Below are 22,755 nucleotides of genomic sequence, written 5' to 3' on the forward strand. Positions count from 1 at the left end.
AGTTTCCCTAGATTTCAGTTGTTCCACCAACTACCCCGATTGGCTGAGCTTCCACTCGGGATTCTAATCACCAGTGACCTGATCCCTAACTATTATGTCCCTACACATATTTTGAAGTTGAAGTTGGATATATTCTATTGACCAAAAACAAAAGCTTTCTCTGTAAAATTCAATAAGCAGGAAGTAACTTTTGTAGCAGGAACTCATACAAGCGTTGTATACATGTGTGTGCATTTGTATGCAGCTGATGTACACAGTACAGGGCTGCTTTCCTTAACTCGTGGTATCCTATATGCCCAGAATTAAAGCAATGCAGAATAGCTTTTCTAAAAAGATAAAGAAAATGAAGAAGACTACACAATGTAGGGAAGAAACATCGTCGGTTCACCACGTCACAGTTCTTTCTAAGCCAAGCAAGTTAAAAGAAGGAGGGCAAGAATCAAATGGAATTCTGTAAGTTAAATGAGACATGTTAAAATATTCTGAAACCACGTGATGAGGTCCCAAAAGCTCTGCTCTGGGACGCAGCGTTGGGCCGGCTCCGGAGCCCCTCCCAGGGCAGCAGCGTGCTCACCTGAACCACCTGGTGGGCGTTGGTGTCGTTGAGCACCAGCTCAGTGAGGGCAGCGCAGCAGGCTGGAAGGAAAGCCACAAGGTCACCGTCACTGCCGTGACTGCGGCGTCACGCTGTCACATCAGTACTCCAACTCCAGACACTGTTAGCATTCACTCTCCCAAAACACTACCCTTCCTCTGGCACAGCTCTGGGAGAAGGGAAACTCACTTTCAGTGGCTTCTAACTCTGCTCTTCATAGAGCATGTGTACATGTCCATTCCACAGAAGCCTTTTCTTGAGCACTGACTGTGTCCGGGAGGCAGGGCCTGCACCTGTCTGTTTCACTGTAATCCCCGGTGCCCACCACGCGCCTGCCACTTAGCAGGTGCTCAATAAATAGACCTAACTGGTTGAATAGTAAGTACTTTAAATGAATTATCCAAACTGACCCTTGCAATCAGAGTATGTACTATGATCCCCAGTTTCACTGATGAGAAAACTGAGGTTTGGAGAGGTTATTAGCCTAGACCACCGAACTAGTAAGTGGAAGGGGCCAGGAGTATGACCCCAGTCTATCTGGCCTTAGGTCCTATGCCCTGACCACTACCCTTCATACTAGGAGCTCCTCACAGCCACCGTGGCATCTGCACCGAGCTGCCTCTTGTCCAAGCAGAGGTATGCTGGAGCCTGTAGCACAGAGCATCTATAAAAACAATGCCGTTTTTATTGAGCCCTTGCCCCTGGCCCTGCACTGTGCTATAAACTTAAGTCCTCATGTAAGTCTCACAGTGACCCTCTAACACTGACACCATGATTACAATCACCATTTCACATAAGCAGAATTGAGACCTGGAGAGGTAAAGCCACTTGTCCTAGACCATATGGCTGGCAAAGGGGTACAACCAAAACTCAGACCCTACTCCTAACACCTTATGTTTTTAATTTTTTTTTTATTGAGGTGTGTAAAGCAGATATATCTTAAGTGTACAGCTTGATGAGCTATTACATATCAAACTACCCTGTAACCACTACCATCCAAAGGCCTGTCCCCAAGGGCCTGCTGTGTCCCTTCCCAGGAAATAACTTACCATCCCACATGTGGGTAACCACCCTTCTGACCTCTTTCACCACCAATCTCATCCACTCTTGTGAAGGGCCTAGAAATACTAGGAGCTCTGATTTCAGCTGGATTAGACTCCCAGGGAGCCTTCAACCAGGAAATCCCCAGTAAGAGCCTTCATATTGAGACAGGCCTTTCAGAGTAAGGACAAAGCCGAAACGACAATGCAAGCGGGCATCCTACTTGCCTGACCTCACACCCTTGAGGGGAAACATCTCCGTTCTCCAGGAAGAGAGAGTAAGGAACAGCAAGTCCACCCTTCTTCTATCCCTTTTTTCTCCCCCTGCCACCTCTGCTCTTCACCTCTTAGGACCGGCCTGCCCTCCTGCAGGCCCCCGGTGCCTCTCCGTCCCTCCCCGTGGGCCACTGCAGGGCACCCAGCTTGCTCAGCAGAGCTGTAGCCTCACTTGCCCAAGGCCATGTGCACGTATGCAGGGCGCAGGCTATCCCACTGTTCAAGGCTGTGACGAGCTGCCCAAAGCTGCATGCACATGTTCCTGCTCCCGCTTCTGCGTGGAAATCCCACCGCACAGGGCAACAGTGCTGTCCTCTCTTAAGCGCCCAGGTGTGAGGAAGGCACTCCCTTGCTCCCGGTGGAGTGGGTATGTGTACAGTAGAATGTCCCTTAATGAGGGTCCCCTGGGGTCTCGAAGACGGTAGAAACCATCATTCTGGCCACAGATTGAGCTGCATTCCCTCATCCAGCTTTACCAGCAATGAAGCTAATATTCTGCTCTCTTTATGTCCGATCTTTACGTTGCCTTCTTGATGTGTTCAGGATGTGGAAGGGAAAGGAAAGTTTGTGGTATCGTTAACCTGCGAGTCCAACACTGGTACCAACAAGTTTCCAGCATCCACATGGATTTAATTTCACATTTTTTTAAACTTAAAAAGCATGCCTAATTAATATCATACTAATTTTATAAAGAGAATATAATAAGACAATATTAAACAGTATCTAATAGTAAAACATAATAATAGGATGTCAATACCTGCTTGAAGAGAGAAAGTATTTTCTTGTATTTCCCGAGGGCTTAAATCTTCTGACAAATGGAGCTGCTGGATTCGGCCTGCTGCGTTTGCACTAGACAGGCTTCCGATGGAGGAGCGATCAGAAACAAAATTCCTATCTCTGAAAGAGAAAAATTAATGCACAGATCAATTTACCAACTTTCCTTCCTGGTGAGTACTTTCTGAGTCCTGTTTAAGAAATCTTTGCAAAAACAGAGAGAGGGGGTGTGGGGGAAGGAAGGGAAAGAAAGGGAGGGAGGGAGGGAGGGAGGGAGGGAGGGAGGGAGGGAGGGAGGGAGGGAGGGAGGGAGGGGGGGGGAATCTTTGCCTCTCCCAGGTGATGAAGTTTTCTGCTGTGTGATCTTTTTTATTTCACCTTCCAATCCACCTAGAATTGATTTTTGTGTATGTCGTCAGAAATCATTTTTCTTTCTTTCTTTCTTTCTTTCTTTCTTTCTTTCTTTCTCCTTCCTTCCTTCCTTCCTTCCTTCCTTCCTTCCTTCCTTCCTTCCTTCCTCCCTCCCTCCCTCCCTCCCTCCCTCCTTTCTCTTTCTTTCTTTCTTTCTTTCTTTCTTTTCTTTCTTTCTTTCTTTCTTTCTTTCTTTCTTTCTTTCTTTCTTTCTTTCTTTCTTTCTTTCTTTCTTTCTTTCTTTCTTTCTTTCTTTCTTTCTTTCTCTTTCTTCTTTCCTCTTTCTCTAAAACTATGAGTACTGAACTGACTCAGCCCTGTGTGTTGGACAGACTGTCCCTTCCCACTACTCCACGCGGCCACCTTTGTTCCTGAGCTCTATTCTGCTGCAACAGATCCACCTGAACACACCTGAGTCTTCATCACTTTGCCTTCCTTTTCTGTGACACTCCCATCTTCAGTTAGTTTAGGAAAGTTCTCTTCCGTTATACCTTTGAATGTTTGATTCCTTTTGTTTTATGCTCTAATTAAGGGACGTCAGTTATCTCACGTTGAAACCCCATCTTCTTCTGGACAAACTCACTTTTCAGTTGCTCGTACTCCTTTGTCTTCCTCCTCCGCATGAGACGCATGTTCTTCCGCTCGCCCTGCCTTTTCCTAACTCCAGTTTCCAGGGAATTTTTCAGTTGTGTGTAGGCTATTCGGTCTTTATCTTCTTTCCTAGCCCTGCACTCTCTCTCCTCCCCTTTCCATTGTCCTCTCATCTTTAATCTCATTTCATAAATTTCATGTTCTGTTTAACATCTTTGATAAAATAAAGCACTTGTTTTTCTGTTTATTTAAGGCAACATCTTCCACAATAGATTCTTTATGTCTTTTACCTGCTCTGTTCCCCTTTGTTTTATGTGGTACCATATTTTTTCATTTATTCATTTTTTATGACAGCAGCTCTACCTAGATTTCTGTGCCTCAATATAATGGGGATAGAGTCCCCCTCATCATCTGGGCCACTGGAGTCCCTCCTTCACTGCACCCTGGGAAATAATGGATCTGAGCCTAGGGATAGTCATAATCAGTGATCTTATCTGTCAACATAATTACGTTAAAACTCAAATTTAGGGATCACTCCACATTTTCAAGAGTATACAGCCCTATAGGGACCACCTCTGGCTTTGGGACTGCAGGTGAATGGGCATGAACAGGCTTCCTGGAAACCGCCCGGACAACAATACCTGTTCATACTCAGGCCAGCAGGCAACCTGGCAACCTCCACTCCTCCAACCAGCTGGAGGCAGCTCAGGGGCAGGCACAGGCTCTGAAAGGATATTGTTTATCCAGCTGGGTGATAAATTCTCCCAGAGCACTGAGACATATTTCGCATAGAATAAGTGTTGACATCTATCTTCTTCCCAGAAGAGTTTTCTAACATTGCACCATAGAAACGGTCTGGGAAAATTCCTCATTAGACATGAAAGAACTTGAGCCAAAGAGGAAAAATGGTTCCTTGAATTAAACTCAGTTCTGTGTGGTAAAAGGGTAGGTTTTGTTTTTAAAGTATTGCTTAACTATTATAGAATTTAATTTAATCATCAAGAAAATAACTCTCTCCAACGGGGTAACCCATAGCTGTTGGAATAAGCACCACTATAACACGGCCATCACTATCCTACAAACTCCAGCAAAAACAAAGCTTTGTCAAATGTTTATTTTGACCAAGGGACGAGCTCATTATGCCACAGCACTAACGAAAGATTTACAATTTATACTTTAAAGTATTTGAGACCTTTGTCTGATACTCAGAAAAGCAAAAATAGATTGTCAACAGTCTGTAACGTTTTTCCTTTGTTTTGGTAATGACAGAAATCGCCAACAAAACTACAGTTCATATATCTACGCTCTGTTCTTATGCCTTGGAATGCACCCTCAGGAAAAAACGAAGCTGAAAACGCATCGTTCTGCAATATCCCCAGAGTCATAATAAGCACAAAGTCTGAATGATATTGACTTGATAATATCTAGTCATATTAAAATTGACAAGTCACTCTGCTTTTATTAGCATGAGCTTTATTTATATGCCCCTGATCACAAATGTGAGCCCTTTCAGGCAGAAGTATTCCTTTGCAACTCTGACTCAGCACCTATAGGACTGAATTATGCTTTATAATAACTTTAGGTCACAGAACCTTCCCACTGTGGTACCAAAAGATGTTGTTATTCGGTATTTCAATGTATCTACTATATACAACATAGCAGTTATTACAACATCAGGAGAATTTCAATTTGAAATTATTTTAACAAACTCATACTCATGGCTTTAACTGCCATTGGAATTGTACTTTTAAAAGAGAGATAATAAGGGGTTAACCCACCTTAGGGCACCAAAATGGAGACTGGAGAGAAAAGAAGAGCAACTGGACCGGGGGCAGGAACATGGCAATCATTCGATTAAGGATATTTTCTCCTATTTTAACTGAGGATTCTACATCTGTTCCTTACATGTAGGTTTTGCCTTCTCTGTGCAGATGAATGACATATATGCACCCAAAGACATTTTAGCAAAATCGCAGTCATCACTGTACTTGTTGGGGTTACGACAGGCATAGACTGATTCAAGAAAAAGGGGGCAAGATGACGTTTTCAAATTTGGGTCACTGGGCTTCCGTTCAACCTCTGTTTGCAGACAGACGGCTTCCTACATTCCTGGCACTGTCCTGGAGGCTGGTGATGTAAAGATCAACACATCAGGGCTCCCAAGGAGCTTAAAAGGCGACGCTTCCGACGCCGATTTAGAGCATGTTTGTGACAAGTCCAAATGACTCTGCAGAGCACGAATGATAAGGGCCAGGAGGGGGCAAGTCGAGCGATCTGTCCCCAGCCTTCAGTGACTAGGGCAAAGCGGGCAGGAGCCCACGCTGACTCACCCGCGTAAAATATGAAGCAGCTGCTTGATGCCTCCCCAAACGCGAATTTCCACGCTGGTCTCGGGGTCCTCACAAACTTGCACCAGGATCCAGACCACGCTCCAGAGCAGCTTCAGGTGGTCGGAGTGGAGCAGGCTGAGGAGGATGGGGATCCCCTCGTAGAGCTTCACCTGCTCCTTCACCTGGGGCTCGGCGCAAAGGAGGCGCAGCAACTCGGCCGTCAGCCTGGGGGGTGAGGATGAGGGTCACAGCGTTAGCGGGACATGGCCCTTACCTTTAGACAGAGCCACCATCACTGCGTGAACCACAAGCCTCAGTTTCTAAACCTAGGTCAACGTGCATTTTCCGTGACGGGCTGGACCACAGACAAACGTCTCAGCTCTGCAGGCATACAGGCTCTGCCAGTGTCCTCGCAAAGTCGGCTCTTCCTCTCACGTCCCTGGTCTGGATTGATGACACCACAGTCTTTCCAATTTCCCAAGCCAGAGAGTGGGAATCATCCAAGACACTTCCTTCTCCCTTCCCAACCTGCCACTGTCGATCGAGAGCCTTCAGTGCCCCTATTTCCTGGGCAACTGATGGGTCAAGTCTCTTGCAAGTCGTGCAGCTGGCTAACCCCACAGATCCTCCCATTCTTTGATATGTGATTATGCTCAAGGTATAAGCCCCTCTGTCATCTACCTCTCCAAGATTCCCATTCCCATTCTGCTTCCGAAGTCCTTTCCCCTGTGCCAATTTTCCATAGCTCCTCTCCCTCCCAGGCTTTTATGCTGTGACATTCAGAACATATGTTCTTTGGTGAACAGTATTCTTCACCTTCTCAAACTTTCTACACAACACACTCCTTCCTTGTTCTCTGTGGATCTCATTGTGCAGCTATATTCCCCACCCCACAGCCTCCACACACTGCTATCAGAGTAATCTTCCCCCAAAATAAACCTGATCATGCTTACAATCTTTCTGTGAGGCCCCGTTCTGTTCATGATAACAACTACACTCCCTCCCAGCTGATGTGGCTCAGCAGTTGAGCATCAATCTATGATCCAGGTGATCAAGGTTTGATTCCCAGTCAGGGCACATGATCAGGTTGCCGGCTTGATCCCGGGGGGGGGGGGGGGGGGGGGCGGGGGGGCATGTAGGAGGCAGCCGATCACTGACTATCTCTCATTGATGTTTCTCTCTCTCTTTCCCTCTTCCTTTCTCTCTCTGAAATCAATAAAGACATATTAAAAAAAAAACACCTACACTCCTTATTTAGCTCAAAGAACCCATCGTGGCCTGACTAATGGTGTCCTATTGCCTTGGCCATAACATATGGAAATGAGTGAGGTTATTGTGTAGATCAAATGGGTGAACACACAGAAGTGCTTAGAGCAGGGCCTGGCTGAACTTAGCTATATTTTTAATGTATCATTAATACCGCCTGGTCTAGGTTTCTGGCACTTTTGCCCCTGCATTCTTTGCTCCAGCTGTGCCCAGCCGTGCCAGATCCTCTAACATATACCACTTCATGTGGGAGCACTCTGCTCCCCCTTGCTCGCTCCCTCTGCCTAGATCACTCCTCCTCCCTTCCGGAAACCTGGCACGCCCCTCGGAGGCCCCGCTCTGTGCCCCCGAGCAGCCTGTGCCCCGCGGACCACCCCGCGCACAGAGCTAGGACGAAAGATGAACACGACGCTGGTGCATCTTGTCCAGCCTCCGACTTGCGTGGCTGTCCCCCCCCTACACTGCACACTGGTATCTTATCCATCTTCGGCTTCCCAGCACTTGTGTTGGGTGAATGCGTTCAGATAGCCAAGTCTATAAGGACAGTTTGTAAAAGAATGTTAAAATGGCTTTAAAGAAGAATCCAGGGAGACTTGCTACGAATTAAGTGTCAGAGTTTTATTAGTTGACTTTCTGTTATTTATTTTGCCTCTTCAGAAAATTACTGACTCACCTAAACATCAAACGATGTCGGCTGCAAAGCTCTATTTAGAAACAAACTAGTAACTATCCGTGTACAGTAATTCTTTACAGCAATATGTAGTTCACTTGAAAATGATTTCATTTTACTCTAGATTCTGTTTTGAGTTATAAAAACAGGAAGTCATGAAACAGGTCAGTACCTGTCTTAATTTATTTTACTAGCCTTAAACAAAATAGATTTTAGCAATTAATCATCTCTTCTACACACAATCTGAAATTACTAAAAACAGAGCCACCTCAGAGTTAATTTCTTTAAAGAAACAAGATGTAAATAAATGCAATAAAAAATATATTAAAGATGTGATCATAAAATTTATACCATTTGATTCTATGCCCAGATATAGAAATAATGCAGGACCAAAGAAAGATAAATTGATACACCACTTTGCTCTATTTTCTTTATATAAACTTAAAAAGAAAGTAAATGGCAAGCTGACTCATAATATTCAGTTAGCAATGTAAATAACATGACATAATAAAAAAATAACAATCATTTTTATCAAATAAAAGACACTGCCTTTCTCCCCTTGAGCATCCTACCTTTTGGAAAGTAAGTCATATTCATGTAAAATCATCAGTAGATTTTCTACAACGTTGAGTTCACTAATCTTCTCCCTACATTCTGGGCTACAAATTGAAAACCATTAGTAACGACTGAAAACATAGGTCGCCATGTTCACTTACTTAATATCCTAGCTCTTCCATTATCTCAGGAGGAGAAACAAATGCAATATAACTCCATGGGGCAGGGCTCCATCAAGTTCCAACATTCGATAAACATTACATGTCCCAAATGTGTTTAACAACAGTATGATGATAACAAATCCCTTTCTGCAAAGGGAGCCATGCTGTTCACCAAAAAAGCAATGAGCAGCGCCGTTCACAAGAGCTAAAACATGTAAATGAGCTACTTGTCCCCTGGCAGACAAATGGACAAAGAAATGTGATACATACAATTGAGTATTATTCAGCCATAAAAATAAAAAACATGGATGAGCCTGGAGAGCATCATGCTAAGTGAAATAAGCCAGACAGAGAAAGGCAAATACCGTGTGTTATACTTATGTGTGGAATCTAAAAGAGCAACAAAACAAAAAACTGATTAAGTAGAAGCAGAGAAGAGAATGTTGGGTGGTTACCAGGGTCTGGGAAGAGGAGGAGATGGGAAGAAGTAGGTTAAAATAAAGGGTATAAACTTGCAGCTATAAGAAGAATGAATCCTGAGGATCTAATGTACAGCACGGTGACTACGGTTACGAATATGGTATTGTACACTTGAAAGTTGCTGAGGGCACATCTGGGTCCTTATCTCTCTCTCTCTCTCTCTCTCTCTCTCTCTGACACAGACACACACACACACGCACACACAGACACACACACACACACAGTTAACTCTGTGAGGTGATGGATGTATTATCTTGATCTTGGTAATCACCCCACAATGTATATCAAATCATTATGTTGTACATTTTAAATATATACAATTATATTTGTCAACTATTCCCTATAAAGTTGGAGAAAAAAAACAAAAAACAAAAAAGCAATGATCCACTTACTGGCATAAAATACATTTACAGCTCTTTTATTTAAAGTAATCACAACATCCATAAGAGGACAGGTTATCTAGATGTTTTAAGGGTAAAAATGTTTGAAATTTTTTTATATGTTAAAATAAGTACACAGGAAAGAATGAAAAAAGGTTAGGGAGATTCAGTTGTCAAAGAAATATCATGGTAATCTTGAAAGTAGAAGTAACTGAGGGTTGGATGAAAGACTAGGTAAATATTTCTGGTCAGAAAAAAAAAGACAGAAAATGTTAAACTGTGATTCACCTTTCCAACAACTTAAATTTTAAAATGGAGCTTTTCCATCCAGGACCCTCCTCAATAAATTAATGGTAGGTCATGCTTATCTTTCTAAGTAGGTAGCAAAGTACCCAGAGAAAGGAATCTAGTTTGTAGCTCTGCCACCTAAATTGCTACTGCAGCAGAACTGGAAAATATATCCAAGTACACTTACCTTTCAGCCAGACTAGCCAGGGCCAGGAGGGTGCCCAACAGAACATTCGTATCTCGGGCACCGAGTAGATTTACTAATGTCTGAAAAAATGAAGTAAAAAAAAAAGCTTAATTATATAAGTGCTACATGCTCCTCGAACAGTATAATGTTTCCTTGTAAAGATCATAGAGGCTTAACCTTGAAAGGAGTTCTGTTAAACACGGCCTCCAGCTCTTTACAGGGGACAGGTGTCGATCCCCTCCTTACTTAGAACTCCTGACACGAGCGCCTTGTAGCCTTTCCTTGCCCAGGACAGAAAGGGAAAGAGACTAAGCCACATGCCAGCCTGGTTCTCACACTTCCCTCTATTTCCATGTGCCCAAGAGGTCACTTTGCCTCTTCTGACCCCTCCCCAAGGAGAAGTGGCGGTGACTAATGACATAAACACCAGTCATAATAACTAAGTCCATGTAATACTAGTCATCGAGAACACATCTGAGTCAGGCACTGTGTTAGTCACTTCCCAAATTATGGAACTATTTTTCACCAAAATGTTGAAACTGTCATTTTTTTCCAAAACTAAGCAAGATATGTCAACACTACCAAGCACTCCATTTGTCTCTCAGATTTCTAATCAATGTTGAAAGAGCATGAATCAGTGCTCCCAGGCATCATCCTGAGGAACATGGCTTAGCTAGAAGTCTTCTGGGCTGTATCAGCTGACTTCTCTGAATTCCCATTAATGCAAGTTCATTTCTCATCTCTCTCCATTTTTGGAACTCAAAAGTACACACCCAAACATATTCCAGGTCAGAGCGGCAACAGCTGCTGGATGATTTGGGGGTTCCTCCCGTAGGATTTCATGCATTTCTATGAAGCTATCATTGTTTCTCTGATCCTTTCCTCTTTTCCATCTATCATTTTTCCTTTCCTCTCTGTCTTCTAACTTCATGTTTTCCAAACGTCAGTCACTGACATCCTTATCACAGTTTTTGCCACATCCACTTAAAACCTCAATGCTACTCAAAAACGTTTTTCAATTTCTAAGCAATAGTATCAGTGAAATGTATATAGCTATTTAAAGGAAAATGTTGACCTACAGATCACCTAGAATCATCCCCTACACAATGAGCAACCTCTTAGGCAACCTTGCTCTGATGTACACTGGAAAGTGGCTTCCTGGGATATGAGAAATCAACAGATTATTGAAACGTGGCTCCAGGCAGCTACCATCTAAACAGTTTTGCTATAAATATAAATGTAGTCTGTTTTGGTTAAACCTGCATTCAACCATCTTGTAATGCACATGTGGCCCATCTGCTCACAGAATTATACTATCTGATGATGAGGTTGAACCCCGTGAGACTGGCCTACAGACCATGGCAATTCCATATGGTGCAAACCAATATAACCCTGAAACTCATTTTTTGGAATGGAAAAAAAAACACCTCTTTTTTTAAATTGAAATATTCCAAATTTTATGAGATAGGTACTATTATTATTAACCCAACTTTGTAGATGGAAAGTGAATAGTTTCTGGCATTTTAATAGAAATCAAATGACACAAGAAATATGTTTACCCAAACCTGCTGTTACAGAAGTCTCTCTTACATTAGACAAAGTGAGCTTGCACTCAGTGAAAATCTTAAACATTAAACTGGGCTTCTCAAGACAAGAGTTGTGATCTAAAAGTCTTCCTGCTGGTGCCATATGTATTTATATGAATACATACACTGTATTTGTTTATTTGTAAACATACACCTAGGATCAGTTTATGTATAGCCAGGGTTTTTCAAGCAACATTTAAATTAAGCAATAAACTTAGCTGGTATTAAGTGACAGGGAAAAAGTTTCAGAAACCCCTGTATTTGCTCCTTGGGCTGACAAAGAATATGAAAGGGTTAGCACAGATTTACAATTTGATGCTAGGATAGTGGATCTATGGCTTATAATTTCACAGGACTTGACCACAGGGCTCTGAACCCCATCCAGTGCGTGAACCATTGCCACATGGAGCAGAAGTGTTGACTCTCCTGGACCACTCACCTTGTGGGCTCCACTGGTGGTGACCCACTCTCTTTGGTCTTTGACAGCAGCAAGTTTCTGAAAAATATCTATAAAGGAAGGGAAAAGCTCAAACAGGAATTTGGCACTTAAAGAGGGCAGTACTCATAGAACCTCGGGTCTGAAGTATAGACGGGCAAGCAAAGAAAGGGCAAATGGAAACAGAGAGAACACAGAAGGAACAGTGGAGGGAGGAGGAACAGAGTTAGTGTTGTTTTAATTCAAGTACCTCTCAAGCTCAGCTAGCATTGCTTGTATAACACTACTATAATAATGAAAGAAAGGAGATAGAAAAAGGCAAATCTTTCCTTCCACATAAGTTAAATGAGTTTCTTAACATCATTACAAGTTCGAAGTAAAACTGTTTTTCAAAGACCCTCCCTATAAATATCTGTACTTTATATAAAGAGGAGCGGGAAAGCCAGCAGGTGTGATGGGCCTAGCAGGGCTCCTCAGCTGCGGAAGACAGTTGTTCTCAAAGAACCTTCCTGGCGCCCGGGCTGGCTGCCTACACTTCTCTCCCTATAACTGGATCAGTGTGCTGTCCTGTAAACAAACACGGTAAACCTGCCTGTTCACAAGGAAAGTGGGCTGGGTGCGCCAGCTGCAGGAGGTCTCTGGCTCATCAAACCTGAAGGAGATGGAAGGTGGGGCTGGGAAGAGTCTCCAGAGAGAGAAGACTGAGTGACCAGAGAACAGCTCACCCACACAGACCAACATTTTCACATTATTGTCATTCCATGAGCGTTTTTTTCTTTTTTATGTTCTGGATGTTCCAAATGTTTTCAGATAGGTATCATTATTAACCCAGCTTTATAGATGATAACTGAATAGCCTCTGACATTTTAATAGGAATTGGAGGAGCCAAAAAATATGTTTACCAAAATCTGCTGGTATGGAAGTTTCTGTTGCATTAAAGAAAGCTTGTGCTCAATGAAAATCTTCTTAAACATGAAATTGGGCTTTTCAAGGTAACAGCTGGGATCTAAAAGTCTTCCTTCTGGGTATATTTTGTCACTGAATATAATAATTGGCATGGAGTCTCAACACATAACTGAGCATGGGTACACTCCTAGATATTCAGAGTATCCCTTTTCCTGCTGCAAACACCATGTTACTTATTCTAAAAAGTGCAGAGTTGGCTGCTCGCGCCCCGCCCCCCATGCTTACATGTCATGTTCACCAACTTGTCCACACTGTGCTGCTCTTCGCTGTAGCCAAGGTACTCGTTGGCCACGATCTCCATGTACTGCAGGAGGGACCAAACCAACAAGCAAGTCAGAGGACACCACAAGCACACAAGCAGGAGACCAGATTGTGCATTTCTGAAAATGAGCTGTAGGTGGCACAACACATTCGCCAAATAATAGTGCTTCTGGGCCCAGTTCACTCAAATGCAAAAAAGTGATTGAGTTCCTGGATTCTTTGCCTTCTCTTGAATGCCCTGAAGTTAAAAACTATATAAAGTCCCTGAATAATTTGTAAATGAGCAAGTCTGTAGTGTAATGGAGTCTCCAAGTATAAGATAAAAATAAGATGCATAATATATGGTACATAGAGTTTTATTTCTTCAGTGTAACTTTTCAGTAGAATTTAATTTCTGATATTATAATGGAATAAAGTGGAAAAGAATGGCATTTACAATATAATTTTATGAAAGACTATTTCATTAAATGAGGTAAATACCCAGACAACTTTTTAAAATCTTAAAAACAAAAGCTAGATACTTTGTACCAATTTCCCAAAAATGGAAATAAAATAGATTTAACATTAAATTGCCATTAAACTTAATCTTCCCTTAATAATTCAGAGTGAGCCTGCAGGGCCACAGGCTTATTGTGAAAGCCATCCTTCCTGTGTGTGCTGTGGGCTCTAGGTGAATGGACTGTTTCAACTCGATGCCATGCCATGTTTTATCAAATTAACAAACCCAAACATTTGATTAGCTCAGCACATATATTCTCCTGCTTAGTTTCCCTCAGTAGTTACCAAAGCAGAAAAATAAATGAGGTTAAAATCGCTCCTCACATTGTCATTTATTGGTTAAAATTTTAGTGAGCACAGTAATTCTTTGTGTGTGAGAAAGTTGTGAAGAGCTTCATAACCAATGTCTTCTCCCATCATTTGGTACGTGCAAGGCTGAGGACTTGGGCCGGCCAGCCAAGGCCTATTTCTTTTCATTACTAAGGACATGTGACCTTTTATAGCACTTTCTGGGTTCAACAGGCAGGGTAAAGTGAGCCCAATTAGCCAGAACAAAATGTCATGAGCCCCGCCCTGCTCTGTGAGTATCCGGCCTCACTCGCACACTTATTAACCCTGCCTCTTCCTCCCCTTGGCAGGCAGCTTAAGGTTAGAAAAATCCCATCTTCTGTCACATACTATGTAATCCTTGCCCAGAGCCACGGCACAAAATGGGAAGGCAAGACAAGCCACTGCAAAAGGAATCTTACCTGAGCAAGGTTTTCAATGCCACCCAAGCTATGGAGTATTTCCTAATAAAACAAAAACAACAGAACATACATAAAAGATGATGCTGAAGGGAAAGGTGTATTTTATATGCAGCTTCTTTATTAAATCATGAGATTTATAATTATTTTCTGAAGGTACACATTCTAACATAAACATGGAAAACTTGGATGCCAGTCATTCATATTACATTTAAGATAAACTGCTAATAAAAATGAACGTTGTGTTGAGATTCAGAAAAATTAAATATGTTCAGAACTTCAGCCAGACTCATTTTTTCACTTCCTCCCGTGTTATCAAAAAACATTAGAACACGGAAGAACTGTTAGCTATCGTTCCCTTCAACCCTCTCATGTTGCAGATCAGGAAAACAAAGACCCAGAAAGGTACACCATTTGCCTAAGTGACAGGCCAAGATAAGAATCCAGAGTCACCCAATTCCCAGGACCTTCCTCTGGGTCTCTGCCCGGTGTGGTCGCAGACCAGCAGCTCCAGGCTCGCCTGGGAGCTGAGTAGAAACGGGGAATCTACTCACCCCAGACCTGCCGAGTCACTCTGAGTTTAATAAGACCCCAGGTGATTCGCATGCTCAGCGGAGTCTGAGGAGCTGCGCTGTGGCAGACTCCACTGCAGGGCTTCTTAGAAGGATTAGGCTCATGGTCTTCCTAAACCTGCACTACTCTAAACCAGCGTGGGGGTCACCTTTGCAAAACGTGTCCTGACAGAGGTCTTTAAATCCAGTCCCCTAAGAAGGCATTTCACCAGCCTTGCAGCTGCCCTCGCGGGGACTGGGGTGAGGAGGGACGGGAGGTGGAGGCGGGCTTGGGACTCTATGAATAGTAAATGCTCTCGGGTTGTTCGCACTGACATTTCTTTTCAGGCCAGCGTGGTTCAGGTGGCCCTAGCCTGTTTAAATAAAGCTGAATTGACGTCTCACTTCTTATTTAACACGCACACAGGGAAGTTACTTGAAATATAAACACGGCCATCGGTCCAAGTCCGGGAAGTGCAGGGGGATGAGGACCTGGGTGCGGGAGGCACCCGTGGGCTCTGCCGGGAAGCCAGCCGAGGGGCAGGCTGGGGACACGCTCGGGCCCTCAAGGCCTCCTGGGTCAGGGCTTCCTTACTCTGTGCAAAGGGATCTGGGAAACACTAAACATACCCTTGTTTAAATTAAGAGTGAAGGGACATTTATAACGCAATTAAAAATAGTTCTGTGACTACCGACCAATTCGAATTCTCATCATTGCTATTCACTCTAGAAAAGTATAATTAAAGAACATAAGAATATTGTATACATTATCCCTAGTAGTAGCAAGATATTTTATACATATAAAAATAACATTTTAAAACCATTAACATTTATCCTACAAATATTTTTTTCACTCCTGTTATGTAAAAGCCCTGGGTTGGGCTCTGAAGACGACACAAACGTAGATGACAGAGGCCTGCTTCCGGAGCCCTAGGCAGGCGTAAGGCAGACACGCTAAGGACAGGAACTTCAGGCAGAATTTGGTCAGTGCTATTAGACAGTTACACATGAAGTGCTGAAACCCCAGAGAAGGGACACGTGACAGCCTGCTGAGAGGACTAAGGAAGCCTTCGTAAGGGTGATGGCCTCTGATGGGCTGAGAAAGATGGGTAGACTTGCTGAGAAAAAAGTGGGGGAACAAGGGAAGATAAAGGAGATGCCAAGCAAAGAGAACAGTGAGCTCCAAGGTGCACAGAAGTTGCGTAGAAAGAACATCAAGATGTTCCATGCCCTGCAAAGCACTCCCGTAACTCCACGAAGGGCACTGCTGGGACTAATGTTAGAGAAGCAGGTGGGATCCCACCATGGGAAGACTGGGACATGCGCCTGAACTTGGGCTTCATCGTGCAGACCATGAGACCAATGAAACGTGAGGCCAAGGGACTGATCAGAATCAGCTGTAAGGACTTCCCTCTAGTCTTAGAAGGAACTGAAGAGGCGAAGTGTCAACTGGAAGCCCAGCTGGTTGGCAGGGGCCCTGGAAACACAGAGGGAGAGGCAGGGAGTCTCTGAAGTGGAACGACCCACTGAACAGGAAGACACGTTGGAAGAAAGGGAATGACGTAAAAGACATCACCATATTTGAGCCGGGGTGACTGGGGACAGGGACATGATTAACAAACACCAGGGAAGAGAGAAAAACAGGCTTGGTTAGAGGAGACTTGATTTAGATACAGTGAGTTGCTGATGGGATATGCAGGTGGAAAAAAAGTACAACAGGCCACGAAAAATGAGACGAGGGAAAAGATTGAAATCTGAGAGCTACTGACATGAAGGAGATTTCAATTTGAAACTTGGGAATTGAGAAGACACCAAGGGGAAGAATAATGTTTAAATGATGTGGTCACGGTCAGACTCATTTTTAAATGTTTACCTTGACGAGAAATATATCTACCCAATAATTAATGTTAACTATATGGGACTAAGTCAGTGTTTCCCAAACTATGTCATGGGAATGACCATTCTATTCTGTGCAGTGGGTTGTGTTAGAAATTCTACCAAAAGAAAAAAAAAAAGTTTCATGGTCAAACCCAAATTCCTTGGAAAAAGCCAGGTGCTAGGTGACAGTTTAACGAGGTACTTCATCACAGGGCTCCTCGCGGCTGCTGCTAGGCTGCCCTGCGCTCTAAGTCCCCAGGGGAAAACCAGAGGCAGCCTTTCCTCGACATACCCATCGAAGCACAGCTCCTTTCCCAGATACTTAACTGCTGGGAAGCACAGTTGGGAAGTGCTGTTATCAGGCTTATACTTCAAAGAGGCCCTGGCCAGGGGCTCAGGTGGTTGGAACGCCACCCCACGCACTGAAGGGTCACAGGTCCGATCCCTGGTCGGGGCACATACCCCGTTTGTGGGCTCGATCCCTGGTCGGGGCCCATACTACGTTTGTGGGCTCGATCCCTCGTCGGGGCCCATACTCCGTTTGTGGGTTCGACCCCTCGTCGGGGCACATACCCCGTTTGTGGGCTCGATCCCTGGTCGGGGCCCATACTCCGTTTGTGGGTTCGATCCCTCGTCGGGGCACATACCCCGTTTGTGGGCTTGATCCCTGGTTGGGGCCCATACTCCGTTTGTGGGCTTGATCCCTGGTCGAGGCACATACCCCTTCTGTGGGCTTGATCCCTGGTCGGGGCACGCGCGGAGGCAGCCAATCGATGACTCTCTTTCACACTGATGTCTCTCTCTCTCTCTCCCCCTCTCCCTCTCCCCCTCGGGTAAGGATAAGAAAATAAAATTTTTAAGTTTTTTTAAAAAGGGCAAAGAGGCTTTGTCCCTCTCGGAAAGTTCTGTTGCTATGTACTCAAGAATTTACCCTTCATTTATGAGCTAAACACTCTACCCTCCCAGGCCCCTCTGTTGACGAGCGAGGCCAGGAGGTGGCTCACAGGCGCGGGGTCTCCCCTGTATTTCCTCTGGTTACACCCCGGGGCTTATTGCTCTAACCTGAGAGCACCAACTGGAGAGGAACAAGACCACCAGGCACGCGCACACCCGGGCTTAGCTTCTCTGGGCGCTGATCTGAAAAGCAAACATGAGCACGGCAGCGCCTCCTGGGGCCCTCTCAGGCCTCCGTGTTTTCTCCTGGTCACGGCCAGAGGGTCACAAGACTGGCTTCTGTACTTAGGTTCTGAGCCTAACGACCTGGAGAAAGTCCTTTAGTCAATCAGATCTTCAGTTCAATGTGCAAAATGTGAGCAAATGTCCCCGTTCTGCCTATTCCCTGAGCTTTTCCTTTTTTAAAAAAAATTGATACAATAATATGGATAAAAAGTATGCCTTAAAAAATGGAGCACACTGCATGCCAATATGTGTGTTGTTAGCACACCACTATTGCTACCACAGTGGAAAATGCCACTGCCATTAGACATCTCACCCTGAACCTACTCAGCAAGGAAATCAATGCTAAGCACACGGCAGTGAGCCCTGATCCTGAATCATTGACAAGGTCATTTTCTGTGCAAACTTATCACTGGTTCCACACTGTTGACTCCTCCATCACAATGTTAAGGCCACTCGAGGCACTAGCCTCCATTTATCTTCCAAGGAGTAATAGTAACCACTCTTCTAAGAGGCTTGAGGAAGAATTGAAAAGGTCCATTTGAAAGCTATTGAATATAATGTGCTACAACTGTACCCCTTTACACTCTTAAACATTACTCAGAACCCTAAAGAGCTTTTGTTTATGGGTTATATCTATTTACAGTTACCATACTAGAAATTGCAAGGGAGAAATTCCTAAAACACAAGAGTACATATCCCATCAGCCATCAGGACCATGGCATCATCACACAACCTGCAGCCTGCAGCCCCAGGAACAGTCCACTGCACACTTGTAAGGAGTGGGAGCAAACGGGCAAACAACATCTGAGCATTATTTTGAAGACCACTGTGATCCTGTGGAGCCCCAGAGAGGGATCCAGAGACCTGTAAGCAGTTCCAGGACCACACTTGGAGAACCATTTGCTACTATGTCACTGGATGGCTGTCCATCATATCCCTAATGTGGGGCTTAATGAAGGGGAAAGGGTGAGAGTGCAGATCTGTGTTCGGGAGCAAAGAACAGCAACGGCAACCAAAAAAGGACAGTTGAAGCCGAACTAGGAAGATGGGGAAGAAGATGATAATGAAAAGGACTCTGGGAAAGTCAGCATTTAGAAAAGCAGGGTTTCTAAAAGGAGCAAGTAAATAATACAGAAAAACAAACAGTGCCGAGGAAGAGCTAGAGGCTCTCAGGGTTGGTGCAGGCCACTCAGCTAGACTATCTTCTTATTGTTGCTTCTAAGGTAATTGTTGTTTGGAGCTTTTGAGGGTTTCTCTTTATCCTTGGTAAGTAATGTGCTGGTTTCACTATAATGGATCCAGTTGGGAATTTATCTTTACGCTGCCTGGGACCCCAACTATACCTGAGATCTCATATGTCTCCCTTTAATTATGGGCAACTCTAAGCAATTATGGCTTTTCTTTCATCCAGTGTTTTCTTGCTGGAATCTCCATTAAGCACATCTTGAAGCCTCTGCCTACTGTCAGGCAAGATTCGATGTGGGCGCCACCAGTCTGCAGCCTCTGGGTGGAGGAATGGTGACTGAAGCATGGCACTCTTTGGAGTATTCAAATGGCTTCCAGACAGACCTTGTACACAGATTTCAATGTCCAGATAGAAAGTAAGTGGGTTCCTATCCTGACCTTTCAAAAAATGTACTAATGAAGGTAAGATGGAAGATTTGAAGGAATAATGGATTAAGAAAGGGTTATTATTATGATAAAAGGAAACAGGAAGGGAGCCACTGACACTGTAAGGAAGAGAAGAGATGGGAGGGTGAGCCTTGGCAAAGGCACAGGACATTTCCTCTGAAACAAGAAGAGAAGTAAAGTTGCATGATAATCCAAATATTTCAAGCAACAAAGAGGAGGGAATAAGAGAGCTCCCACCGGGATGTCTTCAGATTTCCCTGTGACAAAGATGTAACGCGATGAGAATGAGAGGGGCAGGAGGTGGTTTGGGTGTGAGAAGTGGAGATGGCTTGGAACAGCTGCTGTGGATCCTGCGAAACTCGCTGAGACACTCCAGCATAAACTGTCGTAAACCCCAGCCTAGCTTTGTGACTTTGCCCAACAATTCTTGGCAACTTAAGATATTAAATAGCTGCCTAAACACCTGCTCTTCTCTGAGAAAAGAGTGCTGGGAGGAGAGACTCAGAGAGTATCCCCTTCTATGGAAAGGCTGGAAATCAGGGAGAGCTAGTTTAATATGTGTTCTGGTCACGAAACCCCATAAATAGATTGCTGAATTCTTTCCTTTGGAGAGCAATACATCAACCCTGTTTCAATCTATCAAGAACTGGGTTGAGAAAGGAGACCAGCTGAGCGTGACACAACTGTCACCAATTTTCTGAACAAACAGAACATCTCTAAGGCAAATATTTTCCTAATTTCTATAAGCCAAAACCTAGCTCTTGACCTTCCTCCATGAATCCTTTCATTACTATCACATATGCAACGTTCTTGTCCAAATTGGGACATGCTGGAGAGCAAAAGAGGGCGCTATTAATAATTAAGTAGGTACAATGAGCACACACTGGGCCTGACCAGGGCAACGTGGAACATATGGTCCACCCTTATTACATCTGACATGGCTAATGGCAGCTCAGAAATGCAGGGAACACACGGTTCTGTATGGTTGGTCAGGAGGGAAATGGAAAACTCCCAGAAAACTGTGAGAAACCAGGACGGACACCCATCAGAGTATGCCCAGAGTCCCACATTCAAATGACTGTGGTTAGCACAAAGCCAGCCTAGAATACAGGAGGAGGGAGGGAGCAATTCTTCTAAAGGAAAAATGTGGAGCCACCATGACTCTGGAGCCCTCCAAAGAGCCCCCCACTTGTCACTGTTGACTTTGACCTAGTGAGCTGCTCAGCCTTGAACACGCTTGAGGGTGTGACCAAGCGCATACCTCTCTGAACTGCCTGTGGTTTAAAATGCCAGGTAATAATGAAACATAGACCAGCGTGTAATTCACTCATTCCCACAGGTAATATAGTAGAAATGTACAGGTTTTTTGGTCCCCATTAAATCACTTCTCTCCTATCTTTTAAATAGCAGATGAGATACTTCCCAAATTTGGAAGCTATTGAGTTGTGAGAGAAAAGGGTTAACACAGTTTGCTTTGAAGAAAAACCCACCAGTTTTGTATTTCATCTGCATCACAAGTAAAAAACATCTTTGTTTTTTCCAACCAACCTGGTAACACGGATCCCTCATGAGCAGTCGCAGGCAGATTAACACTCTCAGGAAGTGAATAGATGGGGCTCGATTAACCCACTCCCTGAAAGAAGGAAACAGGAGACAAGTTTGCTCAGGTTTGGAGGACCAGCGCGCCCGCTCGCGAGCAACTCGAGACGACGGACAGTGAGGAACAGACGGGAACCACACTGGTTTATTTCAAACTTGATCTGCAGTGGGGGCTGTTGTTCGGGACTTAAACACTTGACCCATTTTAATGCAAAACACATAAAAACCCTCATTAACACTCTGAAGTAGAGGCCCCCCAAATTATGCAGTTTACAGTGCCCTTACCGCCTCCGGACAGCCCCTGACCAAACCAAAGAGCTATAAGTTTCAATAATTAGGTTCAACTTAATAAGAGTATATGCCCTAATAACTAAAACATAATGCACATACATCAAAAGAAAAATGTTTATTTTACTCTTAAATAACCATATTTACTTATCAATGGGGTATGTGCACTGCAGACGCTGAGCAACTTCTCGAGCTCTGAATTAAGATTGGCCAGTCCTCCCCCTCTGTCCTCTCCCACCTGCCTTTTATCGCAGCGACCACGGAAAACCCAGCTTCAGAAGGCTATGCCGCCATCGAAGCAAGCAGCACGAGCTTAATGTGGAAATCGTAAACCTCCCTGAGTAGCGTGCACTGTGTCTGATGGATGTCCAGTATCACTGCTTTCCGTGACACCCCTGGCTGTTCTCTGAAGCCCCTGGGGCACTTCAGGGGCAGTTCGGGTGCCTGAGTCTTAGGTGTTTCCCGTGACAGCCTTTTGTGACTTCTTAACACTGGCACCTCCCAGGGAATTAGAAAGATGTTCTCTAAGGTGACATGAGGCCAGTCACATGCAGCTGTTCTAACCCAAGTGCGTGTCGTGGTGCAGGGGCCACCAACACCGCACAGGGGGACCCGAGGAAGGAGGAAGGAAGCTGAGCGCCGTCCTGTGAGCTGGACCGACAGTGGAAGGCAGTGCAAAAAGCTAACAGAAACCAAACAAAGTGTCTGCTGCCCTGCGCTTAGCCAAGAAAAACTAAGGAAGGGAAAGGAGCGATGAGAGCCCACAGAATTCCTCCCTCCCTCTCCCACCTCCACAGCTGGGCTGGCTGTGCATCGGGCAAGATTACTTTAAAGATCGGACCCTCTGCCAAGTGAAGCATTTATCGGGCTGTGATCTCAAGCCAACCGTCACCTGGCTCATCCCGTATTAACCCTTAGTGGTAGAATTCAGCTTCATCCTACGAAGTTCAACTCTGCCCCCAAACCTGCACATCACAAACCTGAGTGCAGAAGTCCCACCCTCCTCAAAGGCAGGACGGACATCTGTGGTTATGGCCACTGGAGGTATCGCCCCCCCACCCTATCCCACGCCCACTCCACCCTAAGCCACTCACCATTCCATCCATCTACTGAGACTTGGCTCATGGGAAG

General features: G+C 44.5%; 1 protein-coding gene across 4 annotated transcripts in view; it reads right to left on the bottom strand.

Moving 5' to 3' along the window:
• The window catches only part of NEK10 (NIMA related kinase 10), a 131,251-nt gene that overhangs the window by 76,247 nt on the left and 32,249 nt on the right, over positions 1-22,755 (bottom strand). For 3 of the 4 annotated variants that reach the window (XM_081159256.1, XM_081159257.1, XM_081159255.1), the window contains exons 6-14: positions 21,286-21,370; positions 14,501-14,542; positions 13,218-13,296; positions 12,030-12,097; positions 10,005-10,084; positions 8,526-8,612; positions 6,018-6,242; positions 2,669-2,808; positions 575-636 (exon numbers count right to left, since the gene is read on the bottom strand). In XM_081159256.1, the coding sequence (XP_081015382.1) occupies positions 575-636; positions 2,669-2,808; positions 6,018-6,242; positions 8,526-8,612; positions 10,005-10,084; positions 12,030-12,097; positions 13,218-13,296; positions 14,501-14,542; positions 21,286-21,370 (868 nt within the window). Of the gene's footprint in view, positions 1-574; positions 637-2,668; positions 2,809-6,017; positions 6,243-8,525; positions 8,613-10,004; positions 10,085-12,029; positions 12,098-13,217; positions 13,297-14,500; positions 14,543-15,051; positions 15,405-21,285; positions 21,371-22,755 lie in introns of those variants that run through there. The other variant, XM_081159258.1, reaches the window with a different exon arrangement.

This window comes from Miniopterus schreibersii, assembly GCF_964146895.1.
Source record: "Miniopterus schreibersii genome assembly, chromosome: 15".
Classification (NCBI taxonomy): domain Eukaryota; kingdom Metazoa; phylum Chordata; class Mammalia; order Chiroptera; family Miniopteridae; genus Miniopterus; species Miniopterus schreibersii.